At 34.5% G+C, this 19684-nt stretch overlaps 1 protein-coding gene across 1 annotated transcript in view; it reads right to left on the bottom strand.

The window, feature by feature from the left end:
• LOC133587057 (protein Wnt-2b-like) overlaps positions 1-17675 on the bottom strand; it is a 33344-nt gene extending 15669 nt beyond the window's left edge. The window contains exons 1-2 of the mRNA XM_061939524.2: positions 17344-17675; positions 2715-2935 (exon numbers count right to left, since the gene is read on the bottom strand). Coding sequence (XP_061795508.2) covers positions 2715-2935; positions 17344-17447 — 325 coding nt within the window. The 5' untranslated portion in view covers positions 17448-17675. The remainder of the gene's footprint in view (positions 1-2714; positions 2936-17343) is intronic.
• Between the last annotated feature and the right edge of the window lie 2009 nt (positions 17676-19684).

Genomic DNA, 19684 nt, shown 5'->3' with positions numbered 1-19684 from the left:
AAGTATCTTGTCTTTGCAGTCTATTCAATTGAATATAGGTTGAAAAGGATTTGCAAATCTTTGTATTGTGTTTTTATTTACCATTTACACAACGTGCCAACTTCACTAGTTTTGGGGTTTGTAAAAATCACTTATTCTTCTGTTATTTGATACTTTACATAGGTTTTGGCTGATATTACAAATTTAGGTATTAATCCGATACCAAGTAATTAAGTTAAAGTTAAAGTTAAAGTACCAATGATAGTCTCACACACACACTAGGTGTGGCGAAATGATTCTCTGCATTTGACCCATCACCCTTAATCACCCCCTGAGAGGTGAGGGGAGCAGTGGGCAGCAGTGGTGGCCGCGCCCGGGAATCAATTTTGGTGATTTAACCCCCAATTCCAACACTTGATACTGAGTGCCAAGCAGGGAGGTAATGGGTCCCATTTTTATAGTCTTTGGTATGACTCGGCCGGGGTTTGAACTCACGACCTACCGATCCCAGGGCGGACACTCTAACCACTAGGCCACTGAGCAGGTTATTGTAGATGAGTCCAATCAATGTGTTACATCAGGCACGTTTGTTGCATACGTTGATCCGAAATTGGAGAAGAAGGCGTTGGCCAACCGAAACACATCCGACTACTCAAGGTTAGCTGTTTTGGAAGTTCACGCCAAGCTACGCAAGAGGGTGGCGTGCGAGTGTCAGGTGGTCACAGGTTTCCATACAAAGCAGATATCCTACCATCTATGTCACGGCTCTCATGCTACCTCAAAATGCCAGATGCTACTATGGTACATTTTTTGTCTACTTTATACCTGCATTATCCTTTCCATCCTTTCCCTTTCCATCCTTTGTAACTGAGCTACTGTGTGTAACAATTTCCCTTGTGGATCAATAACGTTTGTCGAAGTCTAAGTCTAAAATTTCTGGGTCAGCTTCATCCCTCCCAGTAAGAACCTTCCTTAGAAAAGGTCACGGTTAGAGATGTCCGATAACATCGGACTGCCGATATTATTGGCCGATAAATGCTTTAAAATGTAATATCAGACATTATCGGTATCGGTTTCAAAAAGTAAAATTTATGACAGAGCGCCAATAAACCTTAAAGGCACTGCCTTTGCGTGCCGGCCCAGTCACATAATATCTACGGCTTTTCACACACACACACACTTGAATGCAAAGCATACTTGGTCAACAGCCATACAGGTCACACTGAGGGTGGCCGTATAAACAACTTTAACACTGTTAAAAATATGCGCCACACTGCGAACCCACACCAAACAAGAATGACAAACACATTTCGGGAGAACATCCGCACCGTAACACAACATAAACACAATAGAACAAATACCCAGAAACCCTTGCAGCACTAACTCTTCCGGGACGCTACAATATACACCCCCCGCTACTCCCCTCCCAACCCCGCCCACCCCAACCTCCTCATGCTCTCTCAGGGAGAGCATTTCCTAAATTCCAAGCTGCTGTTTTGAGGCATGTTTAAAAAAAATAATGCACTTTGTGACTTCAATAATAAATATGGCAGTGCCATGTTGGCATTTTTTTTCCATAACTTGAGTTGATTTATTTTGGAAAACCTTGTTACATTGTTTAATGCATCAAGCGGGGCATCACAACAGAATTAGGCATAATAATGTGTTAATTCCACGACTGTATATATCGGTATCGGTTGATATCGGAATCGGTAATTAAGAGTTGGACAATATCGGAATAATAAAGCCATTATCGGACATCTCTAGTCACGGTAATTGGTTAAATGATGGTGTCCTACTAATTCTGCCTAGCAACGAGTGGGATAAAAAAAAGTATTCACTTTTTCCACATTTTGTCATGTTACAGCCTTATTCCAAAATGGAATAAATGCATGTTTGTCCTCAAAATTCAACACACAATACCCCATTATGACAATATGAAAAAGTAATTTTAGAAATTTTTGCAAATGTATTAAAAATTTAAAAAAAGGAAAAAATCACTTATAAGTATTCACGGAGGTGCGGTCCATGCATGGTAGATGTTTCCAGACCCTACAGCCTGTCAGCCTAGGGTGACCGTATAAACAACTTTAACACTGTTACAAATATGCGCCACACTGCGAACGCACACCAAACAAGAATGCGAGAGAACATCTGCACCGTAACACAACATAAACACAACAGAACAAATACCCACAAACCCTTGCAGCACTATCTCTTCCGGGACGCTACAATATACACCCCCCGCTACTCCCCTCCCAACCCCGCCCACCTCAACCTCCTCATGCTCAAACTTGTTATATCATTGAATACAAATAAAAGCTAGCTTATGTCGCCACGGCGATATTTCACTCGCTTTTCACCTTTTTTTTTTCACCTTTTTTTCATTTGCTCATGTGGCAGCTTTTTTCGTGTGAGAGAAGACGTGATCCACCTCTTGCCTCGTGTTTTCAGCGCAACCGAGCAGAAGAGAGGTGACATGTCTGGTTGCCAGAAACATCCAGCCAAATATTTACATCTCCTATTACTGTTTATACATCACCAGTGAGAATCTCCCCGTACTCTGCTGGTTTTCTAAGAGAAAACCCACTTTCCGTCACTCCCAAATTAAACATCTCGTGTTTACGTGTCGGACTTATTCATGAGACATTCATCCATTAATGGTGTGATAACAGTGGGGATTTTTACAAGGGTGATTATTAAGTCCAGTGTGGTTGCCGGTTGTGTGCACTCACTTCGCAGCATCACCCTGCCAAACACGGTGTGGTCCCGGTCCAGGGTGCTGCAGTTCCAGCGCTGGTGTCTGAACTGGTGCTGGCACTCCTTGATCCACTCCTTGGCGCCCTCCCCGATGGACTGCATCAGTTCCGGGTGGCGCTGGCAGAGCTGCCGCTGCTTGTTCACCAGGCCCGGAATGTTGTCGCAGATCACCCGCGCCCCCAACGCGCCGATGTACCTGTGCAGGTGAATACACCTCATTACACTTGTTTCCCACATGGCCACTTGGAGATTTATACGGATGATCAAACGGGACAAAATACAAAACCCAAAACCAGTGAAGTTGGCACGTTGTGTAAGTGGTAAATAAAAACAGAATACAATGATTTGCAAATCCTTTTCAACCTATATTCAATTGAATAGACTGCAAAGACAAGCTATATTTAACGTTCAAACTGCTAAACTTTGTTATTTTTTTGCAAATATTAGCTCATTTGGAATTTGATGCCTGCAACATGTTTCTAAAAAGCTGGCACAAATGGCAAAAAAGACTGATAAAGTTGAGGAATGCTCATCAAACACTTATTTGGAACATCCCACAGGTGAACAGGCTAATTGGGAACAGGTGGGTGCCATGATTGGGTATAAAAGCAGCTTCCATGAAATGCTCAGTCATTCACAAACAAGAATGGGGCGAGGGTCACCACTTTGTGAACAAATGCGTGAGCAAATTGTCGAACCGTTTAAGAAAAACATTTTCTCAACGAGCTATTGCAAGGAATTTAGGGATTTCACCGTCTATGCTCTGTAATATCATCAAAAGGTTCAGAGAATCTGGAGAAATCACTGCACGTAAGCGATGATATTACGGACCTTGGATCCCTCATGCGGTACTGCATCAAAAAGCGACATCAGTGTGTAAAGGATATCGCCACATGGGCTCAGGAACACTTCGGAAAACCACTGTCAGTAACTACAGTTCGTCCCTACATCTGTAAGTGCAAGTTAAAACTCTACTATGCAAAGCGAACGCCATTTATCAACAACACCCAGAAATACCGCTGGCTTCGCTGGACCTGGGCTCATCTAAGATGGACTGATGCAAAGTGGAAAAGAGTTCTGTGGTCTGACGAGTCCACATTTCAAATTGTTTTTGGAAACTGTGGACATCGAGTCCTCAGGACCAAGGAGGAAAAGAACCATCCGGATTGTTATAGGCGCAAAGTTCAAAAGCCAGCATCTGTGATGGTATGGGGGTGTATTAGTGCCCAAGGCATGGGTAACTTACACATCTGTGAAGGCATCATTAATGGTGAAAGGTACATACAGGTTTTGGAGCAACATATGTTGCCATCCAAGCAACGTTATCATGGACGCCCCTGCTTATTTCAGCAAGATAAAGCCAAGCCACATGTTACAACAACATGGCTTCATAGTAAAATAGTGCGGGTACTAGACTGGCCTGCCTGTAGTCCAGACCTGTCTCCCATTGAAAATGTGTGGCGTAATATGAAGCCTAAAATACCACAACGGACTGTTGAACAACTTAAGCTGTACATCAAGCAAGAATGGGAAATAATTCCACCTGAGAAGCTTAAAAAATGTGTCTCCTCAGTTCCCAAATGTTTACTGAGTGTTGTTAAAAGGAAAGACCATGTAATACAGTGGTGAACATGCCCTTTCCCAACTACTTTGGCACGTGTTGCAGCCATGAAATTCTAAGTTAATTATTATTTGCAAAAAAAAAATACAGTTATGAGTTTAAACATCAAATATCTTGTCTTTGTAGTGCATTCAATTGAATATGGGTTGAAAAGGATTTGCAAATCATTGTATTCCGTTTATATTTACATATAACACAATTTCCCAACTCATATGGAAACGGGGTTTGTATATATATATATATATATATATATATATATATATATATATATATATATATATTTTTTTTTTTTTTTTTTTTTTTTTTTTTAATTTACTGAGAGTTTTTTTAAATGTTGTTTCATTCAATTGTGTGTGTAACATGAAAAATAGTATTTATGTACAATACAGTTTTTCCAAACCGATTCAGCTAACTTTGTGCTTGTCAAGACGGACTCTGAAAACCGATAAACCATTGTTATCTTTTGCTTTGTAAACTCAGATTTAAATGTGTTATTTTTATTCCGTTCCTTGCAGATGACTTTGGTTTCACTTCTTCAGCAGCGAGGGTCTTGGTTAGCATTTCAGGTGGCTGATAAGGCTTGATGTGTTGAAGCTTGATGTTTACAGAACATTTGGTGAAAATAGTACAGAAACAGTGAAGAACACCATGTTTGTTTAGACTGAGTTCAGGGGGAGTTTACGGCAGGCCATTTATAGCACGGCAAGATCGGAGAAGAGGGCTTAATTTGCAATTTAATCATTGGGGCATTTTTTATTTATTTATTTATTTTATTCATCCCAGCTACTTTTTATTATTACTAGATGTATTGGTATGCCATCATAATACCTATTTTGTATGAATAATTATCTGTCAAATAGCTATCGTGCACTCCTTGAAAAATGTTTATTGTCATAAGCATAGTACATTTTTTACATTTTCATATAGAACTTATTGGCTTCAATTCATTTAACAACGTCCTCATTTCCCTACATGATGTCAAATCAATGCCTCGTTTTTATATAAAGATTGTTATGTATTTATCAAAAAATATACATTATTCATTATATAAACAATTAATTTGATTATTTATTCATCTTTACCATCCATATATAAATAATATTATTATGCTTCAGTACTTATATGGTCATGACACATTCACATATTTAAACTGACATTTCAATGATAATCTGAACTCAAAACTACATTTCCGCGATGAAATTGCGTGTTAATTTTAGCATGTTGAGTTAACCTGTGTCAAGTACAAATGTATATGACTTTATACCTGCAAAATTAGCTTAGAAAAAAAGCTAGCATGCTAACGTTAGCATGTTAACATTTAGCATGTGTCAAATTTTAAACCTGCAAAATGAGCTAACAAACCTAGCATGGTAACAGTTAACCTGTTAAGTGAGCTAAATAAAAAAAGCTAACATGCTAATTTTAGCATGTTAAGTTAACCTGTGTCAAGTACCAATTTATATGACTTTATCCTTGCAAAATTAGCTAAGAATTAAAAAAAAAAAAAAAAATTTAAAAAAACCTAGCATGTTAATGTTAGCATGTTAACATTTAGCATGTGTCAAATACCAATGTACAGTATATGACTCTGAAGTGTAAACCTGCAAAATGAGCTAACAAACCTAGCATGCTGACACGTAACCTGTTAAATGAGCTAAATAAAAAATAACTAACATGCTAATTTTAGCATGATGAGTTAACCTGTGTCAAGTACCAACTTATATGACTTTATACCTGCAAAATGAGCTAAAATAAAAAAAGCTAGCATGCTAATGTTAGCATGTTAACATTTAGCGTGTGTCAAATTTTAAACCTGCAAAATGAGCTAACAAACCTAGCATGCTAACAGTTAACCTGTTAAAAGAGCTAAATAAAAAAAAACTAACATGCTCATTTTAGCATGTTAAGTTAGCCTGTGTCAAGTACCAACTTATATGACTTCATACCTGCAAAATTTTCTAAAAAAATAAAAAAAGAGCTAACTTGTTAACATTTAGCATTTGTCAAAGTGTAAATCTGCAAAATGAGCTAACAAACCTAGCATGCTAACAGTTTCCCTGTTAAATGAGCAAAATTAAACAAAATTAACATGCTAATTTCAGCATGTTAACCTGTGTCAAGTACCAATTTATATGACTTTATACCTGCCAAATTAGCTTAAAAAAATAAATAGCTAGCACTTTAACGTTAGCATGTTAACATTTAGCATGTGTCAAATTTTAAACCTGCAAAACGAGCTAATAAACCTAGCATGCTAGCAGTTAACCTGTTAAATGAGCTAAATAAAAAACAACTAACATGCTCATTTTAGCATGTTAAGTTAAACTGTGTCAAGTACCAACTTATATGACTTTATACCTGCAAAATTAGCTAAATAAATAAATAAACATAGCATGTTAATGTTAGCATGTCAACATTTAGCATGTGTCAAATACCAACATACAATATATGACTCTGAAGTATAAACCTGCAAAATGAGCTAACAAACCTAGCATGCTAACAGTTACATGAGCTAAATAGAAAATAACTGACATGCTAATTTTAGCATGTTGAGTTAACCTGTGTCAAGTACCAACTTTTATGGCTTTATACCTGCAAAATTAGCTACAAAAAAAAAAAAAAGCTAGCATGTTAACATTTAGCATGTGTCAAATTTTAAACCTGCAAAACGAGCCAGCAAACCTAGCATGGTAACAATTAACCTGTTAAATGAGCTAAATAAAAAAAGCTAACATGCTAATTTTAGCATGTTAAGTTAACCTGTGTTATTCTTGCAAAATTAGCTAAAATAATTTAAAAAAAAAACCAACCTAGCATGTTAATGTTAGCATGTTAACATTTAGCATGTGTCAAATACCAACGTACAGTATATGGCTCTGAAGTGTAAACCTGCAAAATGAGCTAACAAACCTAGCATGCTAACAGTTAAATGAACTACCGTATTTTCCGCACTATTAGCCGCACCTAAAAACCACAAATTTACTCAAAAGCTGACAGTGCGGCTTATAACCCGGTGCGCTTTATATATGGATTAATATTAAGATTCATTTTCATAAAGTTTAGGTCTCACAACTACGGTAAACAGCCGCCATCTTTTTTCCCCGTAGAACAGGAAGCGCTTCTTCTTCTACGGCAAGCAACCGCCAAGGTAAGCACTCGCCCCCATAGAAGAGGAAGCGCTTCTTCTTCTACTGTAAGCAACCACCCGCCCCCGTAGAAGAAGAAGAAGCGCGCGGATATTACGTTTCATTTCTTTTGTGTGTTTACATCTGTAAAGACCACAAAATGGCTCCTACTAAGCGACAGGTTTCCGGTTCATGAAAAGACGCAATCTCTCCATCCGCACACGGACTACTATTTCACAGCAACTGCCTAAAGACTTTCAAGAAAAGCTGGCTACTTTCCGTGCATATTGTAAAAACAAGATAGCTGAAAAAAAGATCCGGCCAGAGAACATTATCAACATGGACGAGGTTCCACTGACTTTTGATATTCCTGTGAACCGCACTGTGGATACAACGGGAGCACGTACGGTGAATATTCGCACCACAGGGAATGAGAAGTCATCCTTCACTGTGGTTCTAGCTTGCCATGCTAATGGCCAGAAACTTCCACCCATGGTGATATTCAAAAGGAAGACCTTGCCAAAAGAGACCTTTCCAGCCGGCGTCATCATAAAAGCTAACTCGAAGGGATGGATGGATGAAGAAAAGATGAGCGAGTGGTTAAGGGAAGTTTACGCGAAGAGGCCGGGTGGCTTTTTTCACGCAGCTCCGTCCATGTTGATATACGACTCCATGCGCGCCCACATCACGCTGGTTTTTAATATATTATTAAAGTTTGACTGACCTATCTGACTGTTTTTTTGACATTCCCTTTAGCGCAGTTAGATGCGGCTTATAACACGGGGCGGCTTATAGGTGGACAAAGTTTTGAAATATGCCGTTCATTGAAGGCGCGGTTTATAACCCAGGGCGGCTTATGGTGCGGAAAATACGGTAAATAGAAAAAAGCTAACATGCTAATTTTAGCATGTTAAGTTAACCTTATAACTTATATGCCTCTGTGATGTATACTTGCAAAATGAGATATAAAATGTTTTTCTTTGAAACACTTGATGAAGTACTTAAACTAGTGGTGTTCAAAGTGTGGAAGCATTATTGGAAAAACGAGAGACTTTAGTGTTCAGCATACGTTGGTGGACCAGCCAGGACACTTGCTACTAGTGTAAAAATGTTAAAATTAATTTTAAACGCACTTTCGACAGAAAATGTAATTTTTCCTGTACGGTTTATTCAATGACAATCAAATCAGAGGTAAATATTATCCTCGGGTGTGTTCATTGGCCTTGAATCCCATATTCAGAGGAGATTATTAAATCCCTCACGTTCAAAAGCCCAGGCTTTAGCTTCCTGCTCCATTCACTCACATAATCCCTGCCGTTCTTAAAAAGGGTGGATCACTTGGCGGTGGCACCATGCTGCTTCTCATGGGGGCCACACAAGGACAGTGCCAGACAGGACAAGTAACCGTTTCAACATCAAGTGCTTCCCCATCCCGACCAGTCTGCTTCCCTTTGTGTTGCCACCAGCGAGCTGGCAGTTTCCACTCCCGTTATGGCCGTGGTGCTCTTAACTATGTGACGGAGGAGTAAAGCTGAGCAGGAGCGCTACTTGTGTTTATTGTCTGCTGCACACGGGCCCCGCCAGAAGAGCCTGACGCTCTCGGCCAAGAGCGCTCGCACTCACACTCCAATGATCCCGATGGGTCTTTTGTCAGGAGTTCATCTTTCTCCTGGAATGTGTGTGTTTACTAAACACTACATTAATATTCCTCTTACCCAACAGTCTCTAACTCATCGCTCTAAGGCTGGGAGGGACAAAGCCACGAGACGTTGACACAACGTTGAGAACATATGCTGAATTAGGAGCAACTCCAATACAACGTTGAAACAACGTGCTTTTTGACGACGTTTAATCAATGTTGGGTTCTGACGTTGCGTTGACCATTGAAATTTGGTAATTTCCCAACCAATATTCTACAACACCAATACAACGTTGAAACAAAATGCTTTTTGACAACAATTAATCAATGTTGGGTTGTGATGTTGAGTTAACCATTGAAATTTGATCATTTAAATGGTCAAATAATCGTCGTCAAAAAGCATGTTGTTTCAACGTTGTACTTGTGTTGTAGAATATTGGTTGGGAAATGACCAAATTTCAATGGTCAACTCAACATCAGAACCCAACATTGATTAAACGTTGTCAAAAAGTATGTTGTTTCAACATTGTATTGGTGTTGTAGAATATTGGTTGGGAAATGACCAAATTTCAATGGTCAACTCAACGTCAGAACCCAACATTGATTAAACGTTGTCAAAAAGCATGTTGTTTCAACGTTGTATTGGTGTTGTACAATATTGATTGGTACTTTTATTTGATCATTGAAATCGATATTCCATGACAATATTCCATAACACAAATGTTGAAACAACATGCTTTTTGACGATGTTTATTTGACCATTGAAATTTCCCAACCAATATTCTACAACACCAATACAACATCAAAAAGCATGTTGTTTCAACGTTGTATTTGTGTTGTAGAATATTGGTTGGTACGTTTATTTGATCATCATTTACCAATCCATATTCTACAACACCAATACAACGTTGAAACAACATGCTTTTTGACAACGTTTAATCAATGTTGGGTTCTGACGTTGATTTGACCATTGAATTTTGGTCATTCCCCAACTAATATTCTACAAGACAAATACAACGTTGAAACAACATGCTTTTTGACGACGTTTAATCAATGTTGGGTTCTGGCATTGATTTGATGATTGAATTTTGGTCATTTCCCAACTAATATTCTACAAGACGAATACAACATTGAAACAACATGCTTTTTGGCAACGTTTAATCAATATTGGGTCCTGGCATTGATTTGATGATTGAATTGTGGTCATTTCCCAACCAATATTCTACAACACTAATACAACGTTGAAACAACATGCTTTTTGACGACGTTTATTTGACCCTTGAAATTTGGTCATTTCTCAACCAATATTCCACAACACTAATACAACGTTGAAACAACATGCTTTTTGACAGACGTTTAATCAATGTTGGGTTCTGACATTGAGTTGACCATTGAAATTTGGTCATTTCCCAACCAATATTCTACACACAAATACAACATTGAAACAACATGCTTTTTGACGACATTTATTTTACCATTGAAATTTGGTCATTTCCCAATCAATATTCTACAACATAAATACAATGTTGAAACAACATGCTTTTTGATCAATGTTGGGGTCTGACGTTGATTTGACCATTGAATTTTGGTCATTTCCCAACCAATATTCTACAACACAAATAAAATGTTGAAATAACATGCTTTTTGACAACGTTTAATCAATGTTGGGTTCTGACGTTGATTTAACCATTAAATGTTGTTTATTTCCCAACCAATATTCTACAACACCAATATAACGTTAAAACAACGTTTAATCAATGTTGGGTTTTTAAAATCAATTTATTTTTATTATAGCCGCCAGCGAAGTGAAGTTAATTATATTTATATAGCACTTTTCTCTAGTGACTCAAAGCACTTTACATAGTGAAACCCAATATCTAAGTTACATTTTTAAACCAATGTGGGTGGTACTGGGAGCAGGTGGGTAAAGTGTCTTGCCCAAGGACACAACGGCAGTAACTAGGATGGCAGAAGCTGGGATCGAACCTGGAACCCTCAAGTTGCTGGCACGGCCACTCTACCAACAGAGCTATACTGCCCCAGCAAAGAAAAATCCATGAATTATCCGCTCTGTTTTATAAGCTGCAGGCTTCAAAGTGTAGGGAAAAAGTAACGGCTTATAGTCCAGTAAATAGACTTCTTGGTCTATTGGTCGGATATATATATATATATATATATATATATATATATATATATATATATATATATATATATATATATATATATATATGTATATGTGTGTGTGTGTGTGTGTGTAATATATATATATATATATAATGTGTGTGTGTGTGTGTGTGTGTGTGTGTGTGTGTGTGTGTGTGTGCGTGTGTGTGTGTGTGTGTGTGTGTGTATATTAGGTTTGTCCCGATACCAATATGTTGGTACTGCCACCGGTACCAAAATGTATTTCGATACTTTTCGATACTTTTCTAAATGAAGGGCACCCCAAAAAAGGACACTTTTGCCTTTATTTTAACAACAAATCTTAGGGTACATTAAACATATGTTTCTTATTGCAATCAAAGTTTTATTAGTAAGTCAACAAACAAAGGCTCCTAATTGGTGTGCTGACATATGCAGTAACATATTGTGTCATTTACCATTCTATTATTTTGTCAACATTGTTAAGGACAAGTGGTGGAAAATGTATTATTAATGTACTTGTTCATTTACTGTTAATATCTGCTTACTTTCTCTTTCAACATGTTCTGTCTACACTTCTGTTAAAATGTAATAATCACTTATTCTTCTGTTGTTTGGATGCTTTACATTAGTTTTGGATGATACCACAAATTTAGGTATCGATCTGATACCAAGTCGTTACAGGATCATACATTGGTCATATTCAAAGTCCTCATGTGTCCAGGGACATATTTCCTGACTTTATAAATATAAAATGAATTTTAAAAAAAGGAAAAAAGATTTAGTGACGATAAAAAGTATTGGTGTAATCATAGTAGTATTGACTAGATACGTGCCTGTACTTGGTATCATTACAGTGGATGTTTAGATCCTCCAATGGCGTTTGTTTACATTTTGATGCCGGTGAGCTACGGTGTGTAGTGAAGCATGTTTAGCTATTCCTCGTCCTGCAGGGATGATACTTGTAAGAAACGTACTTTATTTGTCGCCATGGAGACCAGGATTAGTGATTTAGAAGTAGCTAAAACACTGCAGACCGCGGATGGACGTTAGCCGCTAGTTATAACTTATAAGTGTTATAACTTCACCTTTATCTTTAGTTTTTAAGCCAAAATGCGTCCGTTCTCCCTTTTCTGTCTACACACTGTGTCTGCTTGTAAGTACTCCGTGATTGTGCGCTGCCGAACATGCTCCTCTGCTCATAAAACCAGCAATGTCACGACATGACGACGCGCCTACATGCCTGTTAAAAAAAATTAATAATAATAAATGGGGAACCGGTACTTTTCAAACAGAGTATAGTACCGCTTTTGATTCATTAGTACCACGATACTATACTAATACCGGTATACCGTACAACCCTAATATATACTAAATTGTTCTGCATCTTATTGAATGAGAAAGTTGCTTAATTATTTCATTCTATGTAGTCAAAAATTTTGAGTGAAATTTGCATGCCGTTGAATAAAAAATAAAAAATAAAAATAATAATAATACATTTTATTTGTTATAGCGCTTTTCAGAGTACTCAAAGACGCTTTACAGGATCAAAAAAAATTAGAATATAAAACAGTTGAAAGTAATAATATAAAATACAGGAAATATAAAAGCAGTACATTGTAAAATACATAATAATACAGGACAATTACACAATAAAATGTCTTGGAACGTTTGATTGACACTGGAATAAAAACAAAATTATTTCTTTGGTCAAATTTAAAAACATTTAATAACCGAACAGACAATGATTGAAATATATCCTAATAGTAAGTTAGCTTGTCGAACGCTGCCACAAAAGTGGTACAATTTGGAGTACAAGCTAAAAGTTCCAAAAAAAAGTTTAAGCTCGATCCAGTCGTCATGATTAACTTTTTTTTTTTTATGTGTGGCTTTTGTTGTTGTGACGTCGCCACAGAAAAGGTGTGATGATAACCATAGAAGCAGGGAATTAAAGAGTGGTTCTTCTTCCTTGTTCATGAAGTATCTGTCAGCCATATTTCAAGTGTAGTTTTATTTTACTGCGATTCACTTCCTTTTACTCTCCAGGTACAGTTTCCATTGTGACTTCTAGATGTGAGCAGTGCTTGTTTGTGCATGTTTACACTAGTAAAGGAACATGACGCACTATTCCTGTATTTGACTTGACATGATGATAAAGTAAAGATGGCATTTTTCTGACTATTACATCTTCAATGTTGGATGTTAGTCCTCTCCCTCTTTTTAAAGTCTGCACACAGATCACCAAAGGTTCACTTTTTTCATGCACCAGCGCCTGCACCTGACACTGGGGGTGGGCTATGGGGGAGATTATACCCCCGCCCACCCCCAAAACCATTCATCTTCATCAAGGCAGGGGGCCACAGCATTAGGTACACCAGCTTAAGCTCTCATAACTTGGTTTATTGCACAATAATATTTACTGTTGTGTCATTCGGTTTTGTTGCAGCTAAATATACAGATGTGATGTGTTTATTATCGTGTCCGTAGCTTAATAACTGTTTCAAATATGTTGAACCAAACTATTGAGAATATTCGACATCACTACCACGCTGTACACATAATAAAAAATATATAATATCTGTATAAGATGGACCAGTTTTTATTTTTTATTTCCTAATATTATTTGTATTTACATTTATTATTAATAGTATATTTATTTATATTATAATTATATATTTTCATTATATAAAACAATATTCACATTCTAATAATTTATCATTTGTAATAATTTTATTTTACTGTATTTGTATAAAACACAATATTTTTTATACAATACTAATATATTATTATAGCATGGTGTTTTATTTGTAATGAATTTATCAGTAAAGATAGTTACAGTAGTATGATTAATGGTAACACAATAATATTTTAATATTAAATAAAGCACAATATAATTTATACGTAAAGATAGTCACACGAGTATGATTAATGGTAACACAATAATATTTTAATAATATTGTAATATTAAATAAAGCACAATATCACTTAAATACTGTGTATTTTATTAATGTAAAACACAATATATTAAAAAATATGATACAATTCATTGATATACAACACAATATTATATGAACATAGTATGAATTGTTGTCATTATTAACATTTATTTTATTTATTTAAAACACAATTACAATTATATTAATAATTTATGTATGAAGCACAATATTATTTATATATTGTATGTTCTATTAATGTAAAGCACAATGCTATTTAAAATAATATGATATATTTGATTTCAGTATTATGTAAAAAGTATATATTATTGTCATAATTTATTTTATGTATATAAAACAGAATATTTTTATACAATACTAATATATTATTATAGCTTGGTATTTTATTTGTACTGAATACAATATAATTTATTATTTAATCTATACAAAACTGTAAAGATAGTTACAGTAGTATGATTAATGGTAACATTAGTATAAATACAACATGATATTTTAATATTAAATAAAGCACAATATTACTTAAATACTGTATATTCTATTGATGCAAAACACAATATATATGTATATATATATATATATATATATATATATATATATATATATATATATATATATATATATATATATACATATAAATGATTAAATTCATTGATATAAAACACAATATTATATAAAGATAATATAAATTGGTATCATTATTGTCAACATTTTATTTATTGATTTTAAACCACAAACAATTACAATTATATTAATAATTGATTTATTGTTGTATGAAGCCCAATAGTATTTAGATATTGTATGTTCTATTAATATAAAGCTTAATGCTATTTAGATTTAATTGCAGTATTATGTAAAAAATTATAAATTATTGTCATCATTTATTTTATGTATATAAAACACAAATATTTGTATACAATACTAATATATTATTATAGCTTCATATTTTATTTGTAATGAACACAATATCATTTATCTACTATTTTATCTATACAAAATTGTATAGATAGTTACAGTAGTATGATTAATGGTAACATTAGTATAAATACAACACGATGATATTGTAATATTAAATAAAGCACAATATTACTTAAATACTGTATAATTATTGATGTAAAACACAATATATACAAAATATGATGTAAAACACAATATTATATAAGCATAATATACATTGGTATCATTATTGTCAACATTTTATTTATTTATTTAAAACACAAACAATTACAATTATATTAATGATTTATTTATTGTTGTATAAAGCCCAATAGTATTTAGATATTGTATGTTCTATTAATATAAAGCTCAATGTTATTTAGATTTAATTGCAGTATTGTGTAAAAAGTATATATTATTGTCATAATCATTTATTTTATGTATATAAAACACTAATATTTGTATACAATACTAATATATTATTATAGCTTGGTATTTTATTTATAATGAACACAACATCATTTATCTACTATTTTATCTATGCAAAACTGTAAAGATAGTTACAGTAGTATGATTAATGGTAACATTAGTATAAATACAACACAGTAATATTTTAATATTAAATAAAGAACAATATTACTTAAATACTGTATAATTTATTGATGTAAAACACAATATATAAAAAACATATGATATACAACACAACATTATATAAACATAATATAAATTGGTATCATTATTGTTAAAATGTATTTTACTCAATGAAAACAATAACAATTATATTAATAATTTATGTATTGTTGTATAAAGCACAATATCATTTAGATACTGTATGTTCTATTAATATAAAGCCCAATTATTTAGATTTAATTGCAGTATTATGTAAAAAAATCATATAAATTATTGTCATCATTTATTTTATGTATATAAAACACAAATATTTGTATACAATACTAATATATTATTATAGCTTGGTATTTTATTTATAATGAACACAATATCATTTATCTACTATTTTACTGTAAAGATAGTTACAGTAGTATGATTAATGGTAGCATTAGTATAAATACAACACAATAATATTTTAATGTTATAATAAATACTATATATTTTATTGATGTAAAACACAACATATAAAAAATATGATATAAAACAATATTATATAAACATAATATAAATTGATATCATTATTGTCAAAATGTATTTTATTTAATGAAAACAATAACAATTATATTAATTTATTTATTGTTGTATAAAGCACAATATCATTTAGATACTGTATGTTCTATTAATATAAAGCCCAATTATTTAGATTTAATTGCAGTATTATGTAAAAAATCATATAAATTATTGTCATCATTTATTTTATGTATATAAAACACAAACATTTTTTATACAACACTAATATATTATCATAGCTTGGTATTTTATTTGTAATGAACACAACATTATTTATCTACTATTTTACTGTAAAGATAGTTACAGTAGTATGATTAATGGTAACAGTATAAATACAACACAGAAATATCTTAATATTAAATAAAGCACAATATTACTTAAATACTGTATAATTTATTGATGTAAAACACAATATATATATAAAAAATATGATATAAAACACAATATTATATAAACATAATATACATTGGTATCATTATTGTCAACATTTATTTTATTTATTGAAAACAAAAACAATAACAATTATATTAATAATTTATAGATAAGTTAGTTACAGTAGTATGATTAATGGTAACATTAGTATAAATACAACATGATGATATTTTAATATTAAAAAAAGCACAATATTACTTAAATACTGTATAATTTATTGATGTAAAACACAATGTATAAAAAAAATGATATAAAACACAATATTATATGAACATAATATACATTGGTATCATTATTGTCAACATGTATTTTATTTATTGAAAACAATAACAATTATATTAATCATTTATTTATTGTTGTATAAAGCACAATATCATTTAGATATTGTATATTCTATTAATATAAAGCCCAATTATTTAGATTTAATTGCAGTATTATGTAAAAAAAAAAAATCATATAAATTATTGTCATCATCTTATGCATATAAAACACCATTGATATAAAACACGAGCATATAAAACGTGATTGTAATGACATATTTAAAAAATGACAAGAGTGCAAAAGCATGACGTCACTCACCACCACGATGAATCCACTCTGGGTGTGAAGATGAGCAGCAGCCAAATCAGAAAGTAGACTTTGGACAAAGGTTTGGAGTCCGGAGGCAACTTCCGGTGCGCCATAGCGGACTTGATGTGACGCACTAATGTTTGCTTTGCTTTTCTCTCACCTCCTGCGACTGGCACGCGTGCGCACGAGGAGCGCCATCATCACCCCACGTCTCGTGGGAGACGTGGATCGGGTCCGGGGTCGTTACGCGCGCGCGCGCGCGTGCGCGCACAGTCCGCGCGCACACCGCCGGTACGGCATCAGGTGAGAAACGTCAGGAGAAGGAAAATGAGAAGCACGGAGGTGGCGTGGAAGGGAAAAGGAGCGAGTGGAGACGCGCACACACTGAAGAGTGTGCGTCAAAAGGCTTTGACCCCACCCTGACAGAATTAGTCCGTTCCAGGCTCAAACTGTGGCCACATAAACACGTTATTTAAAAAATAAAAAAAAAGGTTTGTTGTTATATGAGCTCTCCACCTGCCAGTTATTAATCATAACCGCCACCGCGCATAATAGCAATAAACAGAAAAATGCAAAAAATAATCCAAAAAGCCAATTGACATGCTCTTGCACTTGCTCACACCCAAACTAGACTATTTGTATAGTCTATGTGAATACCCCTCCCGCCAGTTATTAATGATAACCACACACTTGCATCAATTAATCAATAGAAAGACTCGGAATAGTCCACAAAATCATAGCCCACAATGTGTTTGCCCAATCCCAAGATAATACATGTACGCGCACAACATCATGGCGATTGCACCTCCCGCCAGTTATTAATGATAACCACACACTTGCATTAATTAATCAATAGAAAGACTCGAAATAGTCCACAAAATCACAGCCCACAATGTGTTTGCCCAATCCCAAGAAGACACATGACGGCGATTGCGTGTCCTGCCAGTAAATTATACTCCTCCCATAAACAATACAATCCAATTCCAAAACCAAACCCGACCCAGCAACACTCAGAACTGCAATAAACAGAGCAATTGAGAGGAGACACAAACACGACACAGAACAAACCAAAAGTAGTGAAACCAAAATGAATATTATCAACAACAGTATCAATATTAGTAACAATTTCAACATAGCAGTGATTAAAAATCCCTCTTTGACATTATCATTAGACATTTATAAAAATAAAAAAAAGAACAATAATGTCACAGTGGCTTACACTTGCATTGCATCTCATAAGCTTGACAACACACTGTCCAATATTTTCACAAAGATAAAATAAGTCATATTTTTGGTTCATTTAATAGTTAAAACAAATTGACATTATTGCAATCAGTTGATAAAACATTGTCCTTTACAATTATAAAAGCTTTTTACAAAAATCTACTACTCTGCTTGCATGTCAGCAGACTGGGGTAGATCCTGCTGAAATCATATGTATTGAATGAATAGAGAATCCTTTTGAATCGGGAAAAAAATCGTTTTTGAATCGAGAATCGTGTTGAATTGAAAAAAAAATCGATTTTGAATCGAATCGTGACCCCAAGAATCGATATTGAATCGAATCGTGGGACACCCAAAGATTTGCAGCCCTAATATATATATATATATATACAGGTAAAAGCCAGTAAATTTGAATATTTTGAAAAACTTGATTTATTTCAGTAATTGCATTCAAAAGGTGTAACTTGTACATTATATTTATTCATAGCACACAGACTGATGCATTCAAATGTTTATTTCATTTAATTTTGATGATTTGAAGTGGCAACAAATGAAAATCCAAAATTCCGTGTGTCACAAAATTAGAATATTACCGTATTTTCCGCACTATAAGGCGCACCTAAAAACCAAAAATTTTCTCAAAAGCTAACAGTGCGCCTTATAACCCGGTGCGCTTTATTACGATTCATTTTCATAAAGTTTCGATCTCGCAACTTCGGTAAACAGCCGCCATCTTTTTTCCCGGTAGAACAGGAAGCGCTTCTTCTTCTACGCAAGCAACCGCCAAGGTAAGCACCCGCCCCCATAGAACAGGAAGCGCTTCTTCTTCTACTGTAAGCTACCGCCCGCCCCCGGAAGAAGAAGAAAAAACGCGCGGATATCACCGTACGTTTCATTTCCTGTTTACATCTGTAAAGACCACAAAATGGCTCCTACTAAGCGAAAAGGATCCGGTTCATAAAAAGACGCAATCTCTCCATCCGCACACGGATTACTACCGTATTTCACAGCAACTGATATTCCTGTGAACCGCACTGTGGAACGGGAGCACGTACGGTGAATATTCGCACCACAGGGAATGAGAAGTCATCCTTCACTGTGGTTCTAGCTTGCCATGCTAACTTCC

The sequence above is a fragment of the Nerophis lumbriciformis genome, linkage group LG03 (genome assembly GCF_033978685.3).
Source record: "Nerophis lumbriciformis linkage group LG03, RoL_Nlum_v2.1, whole genome shotgun sequence".
In the NCBI taxonomy this organism is placed as follows: Eukaryota; Metazoa; Chordata; class Actinopteri; order Syngnathiformes; family Syngnathidae; genus Nerophis; species Nerophis lumbriciformis.
Note: the sequence above shows the minus strand (reverse complement) of the source record. Positions and strands in the feature narration are given on the sequence as shown.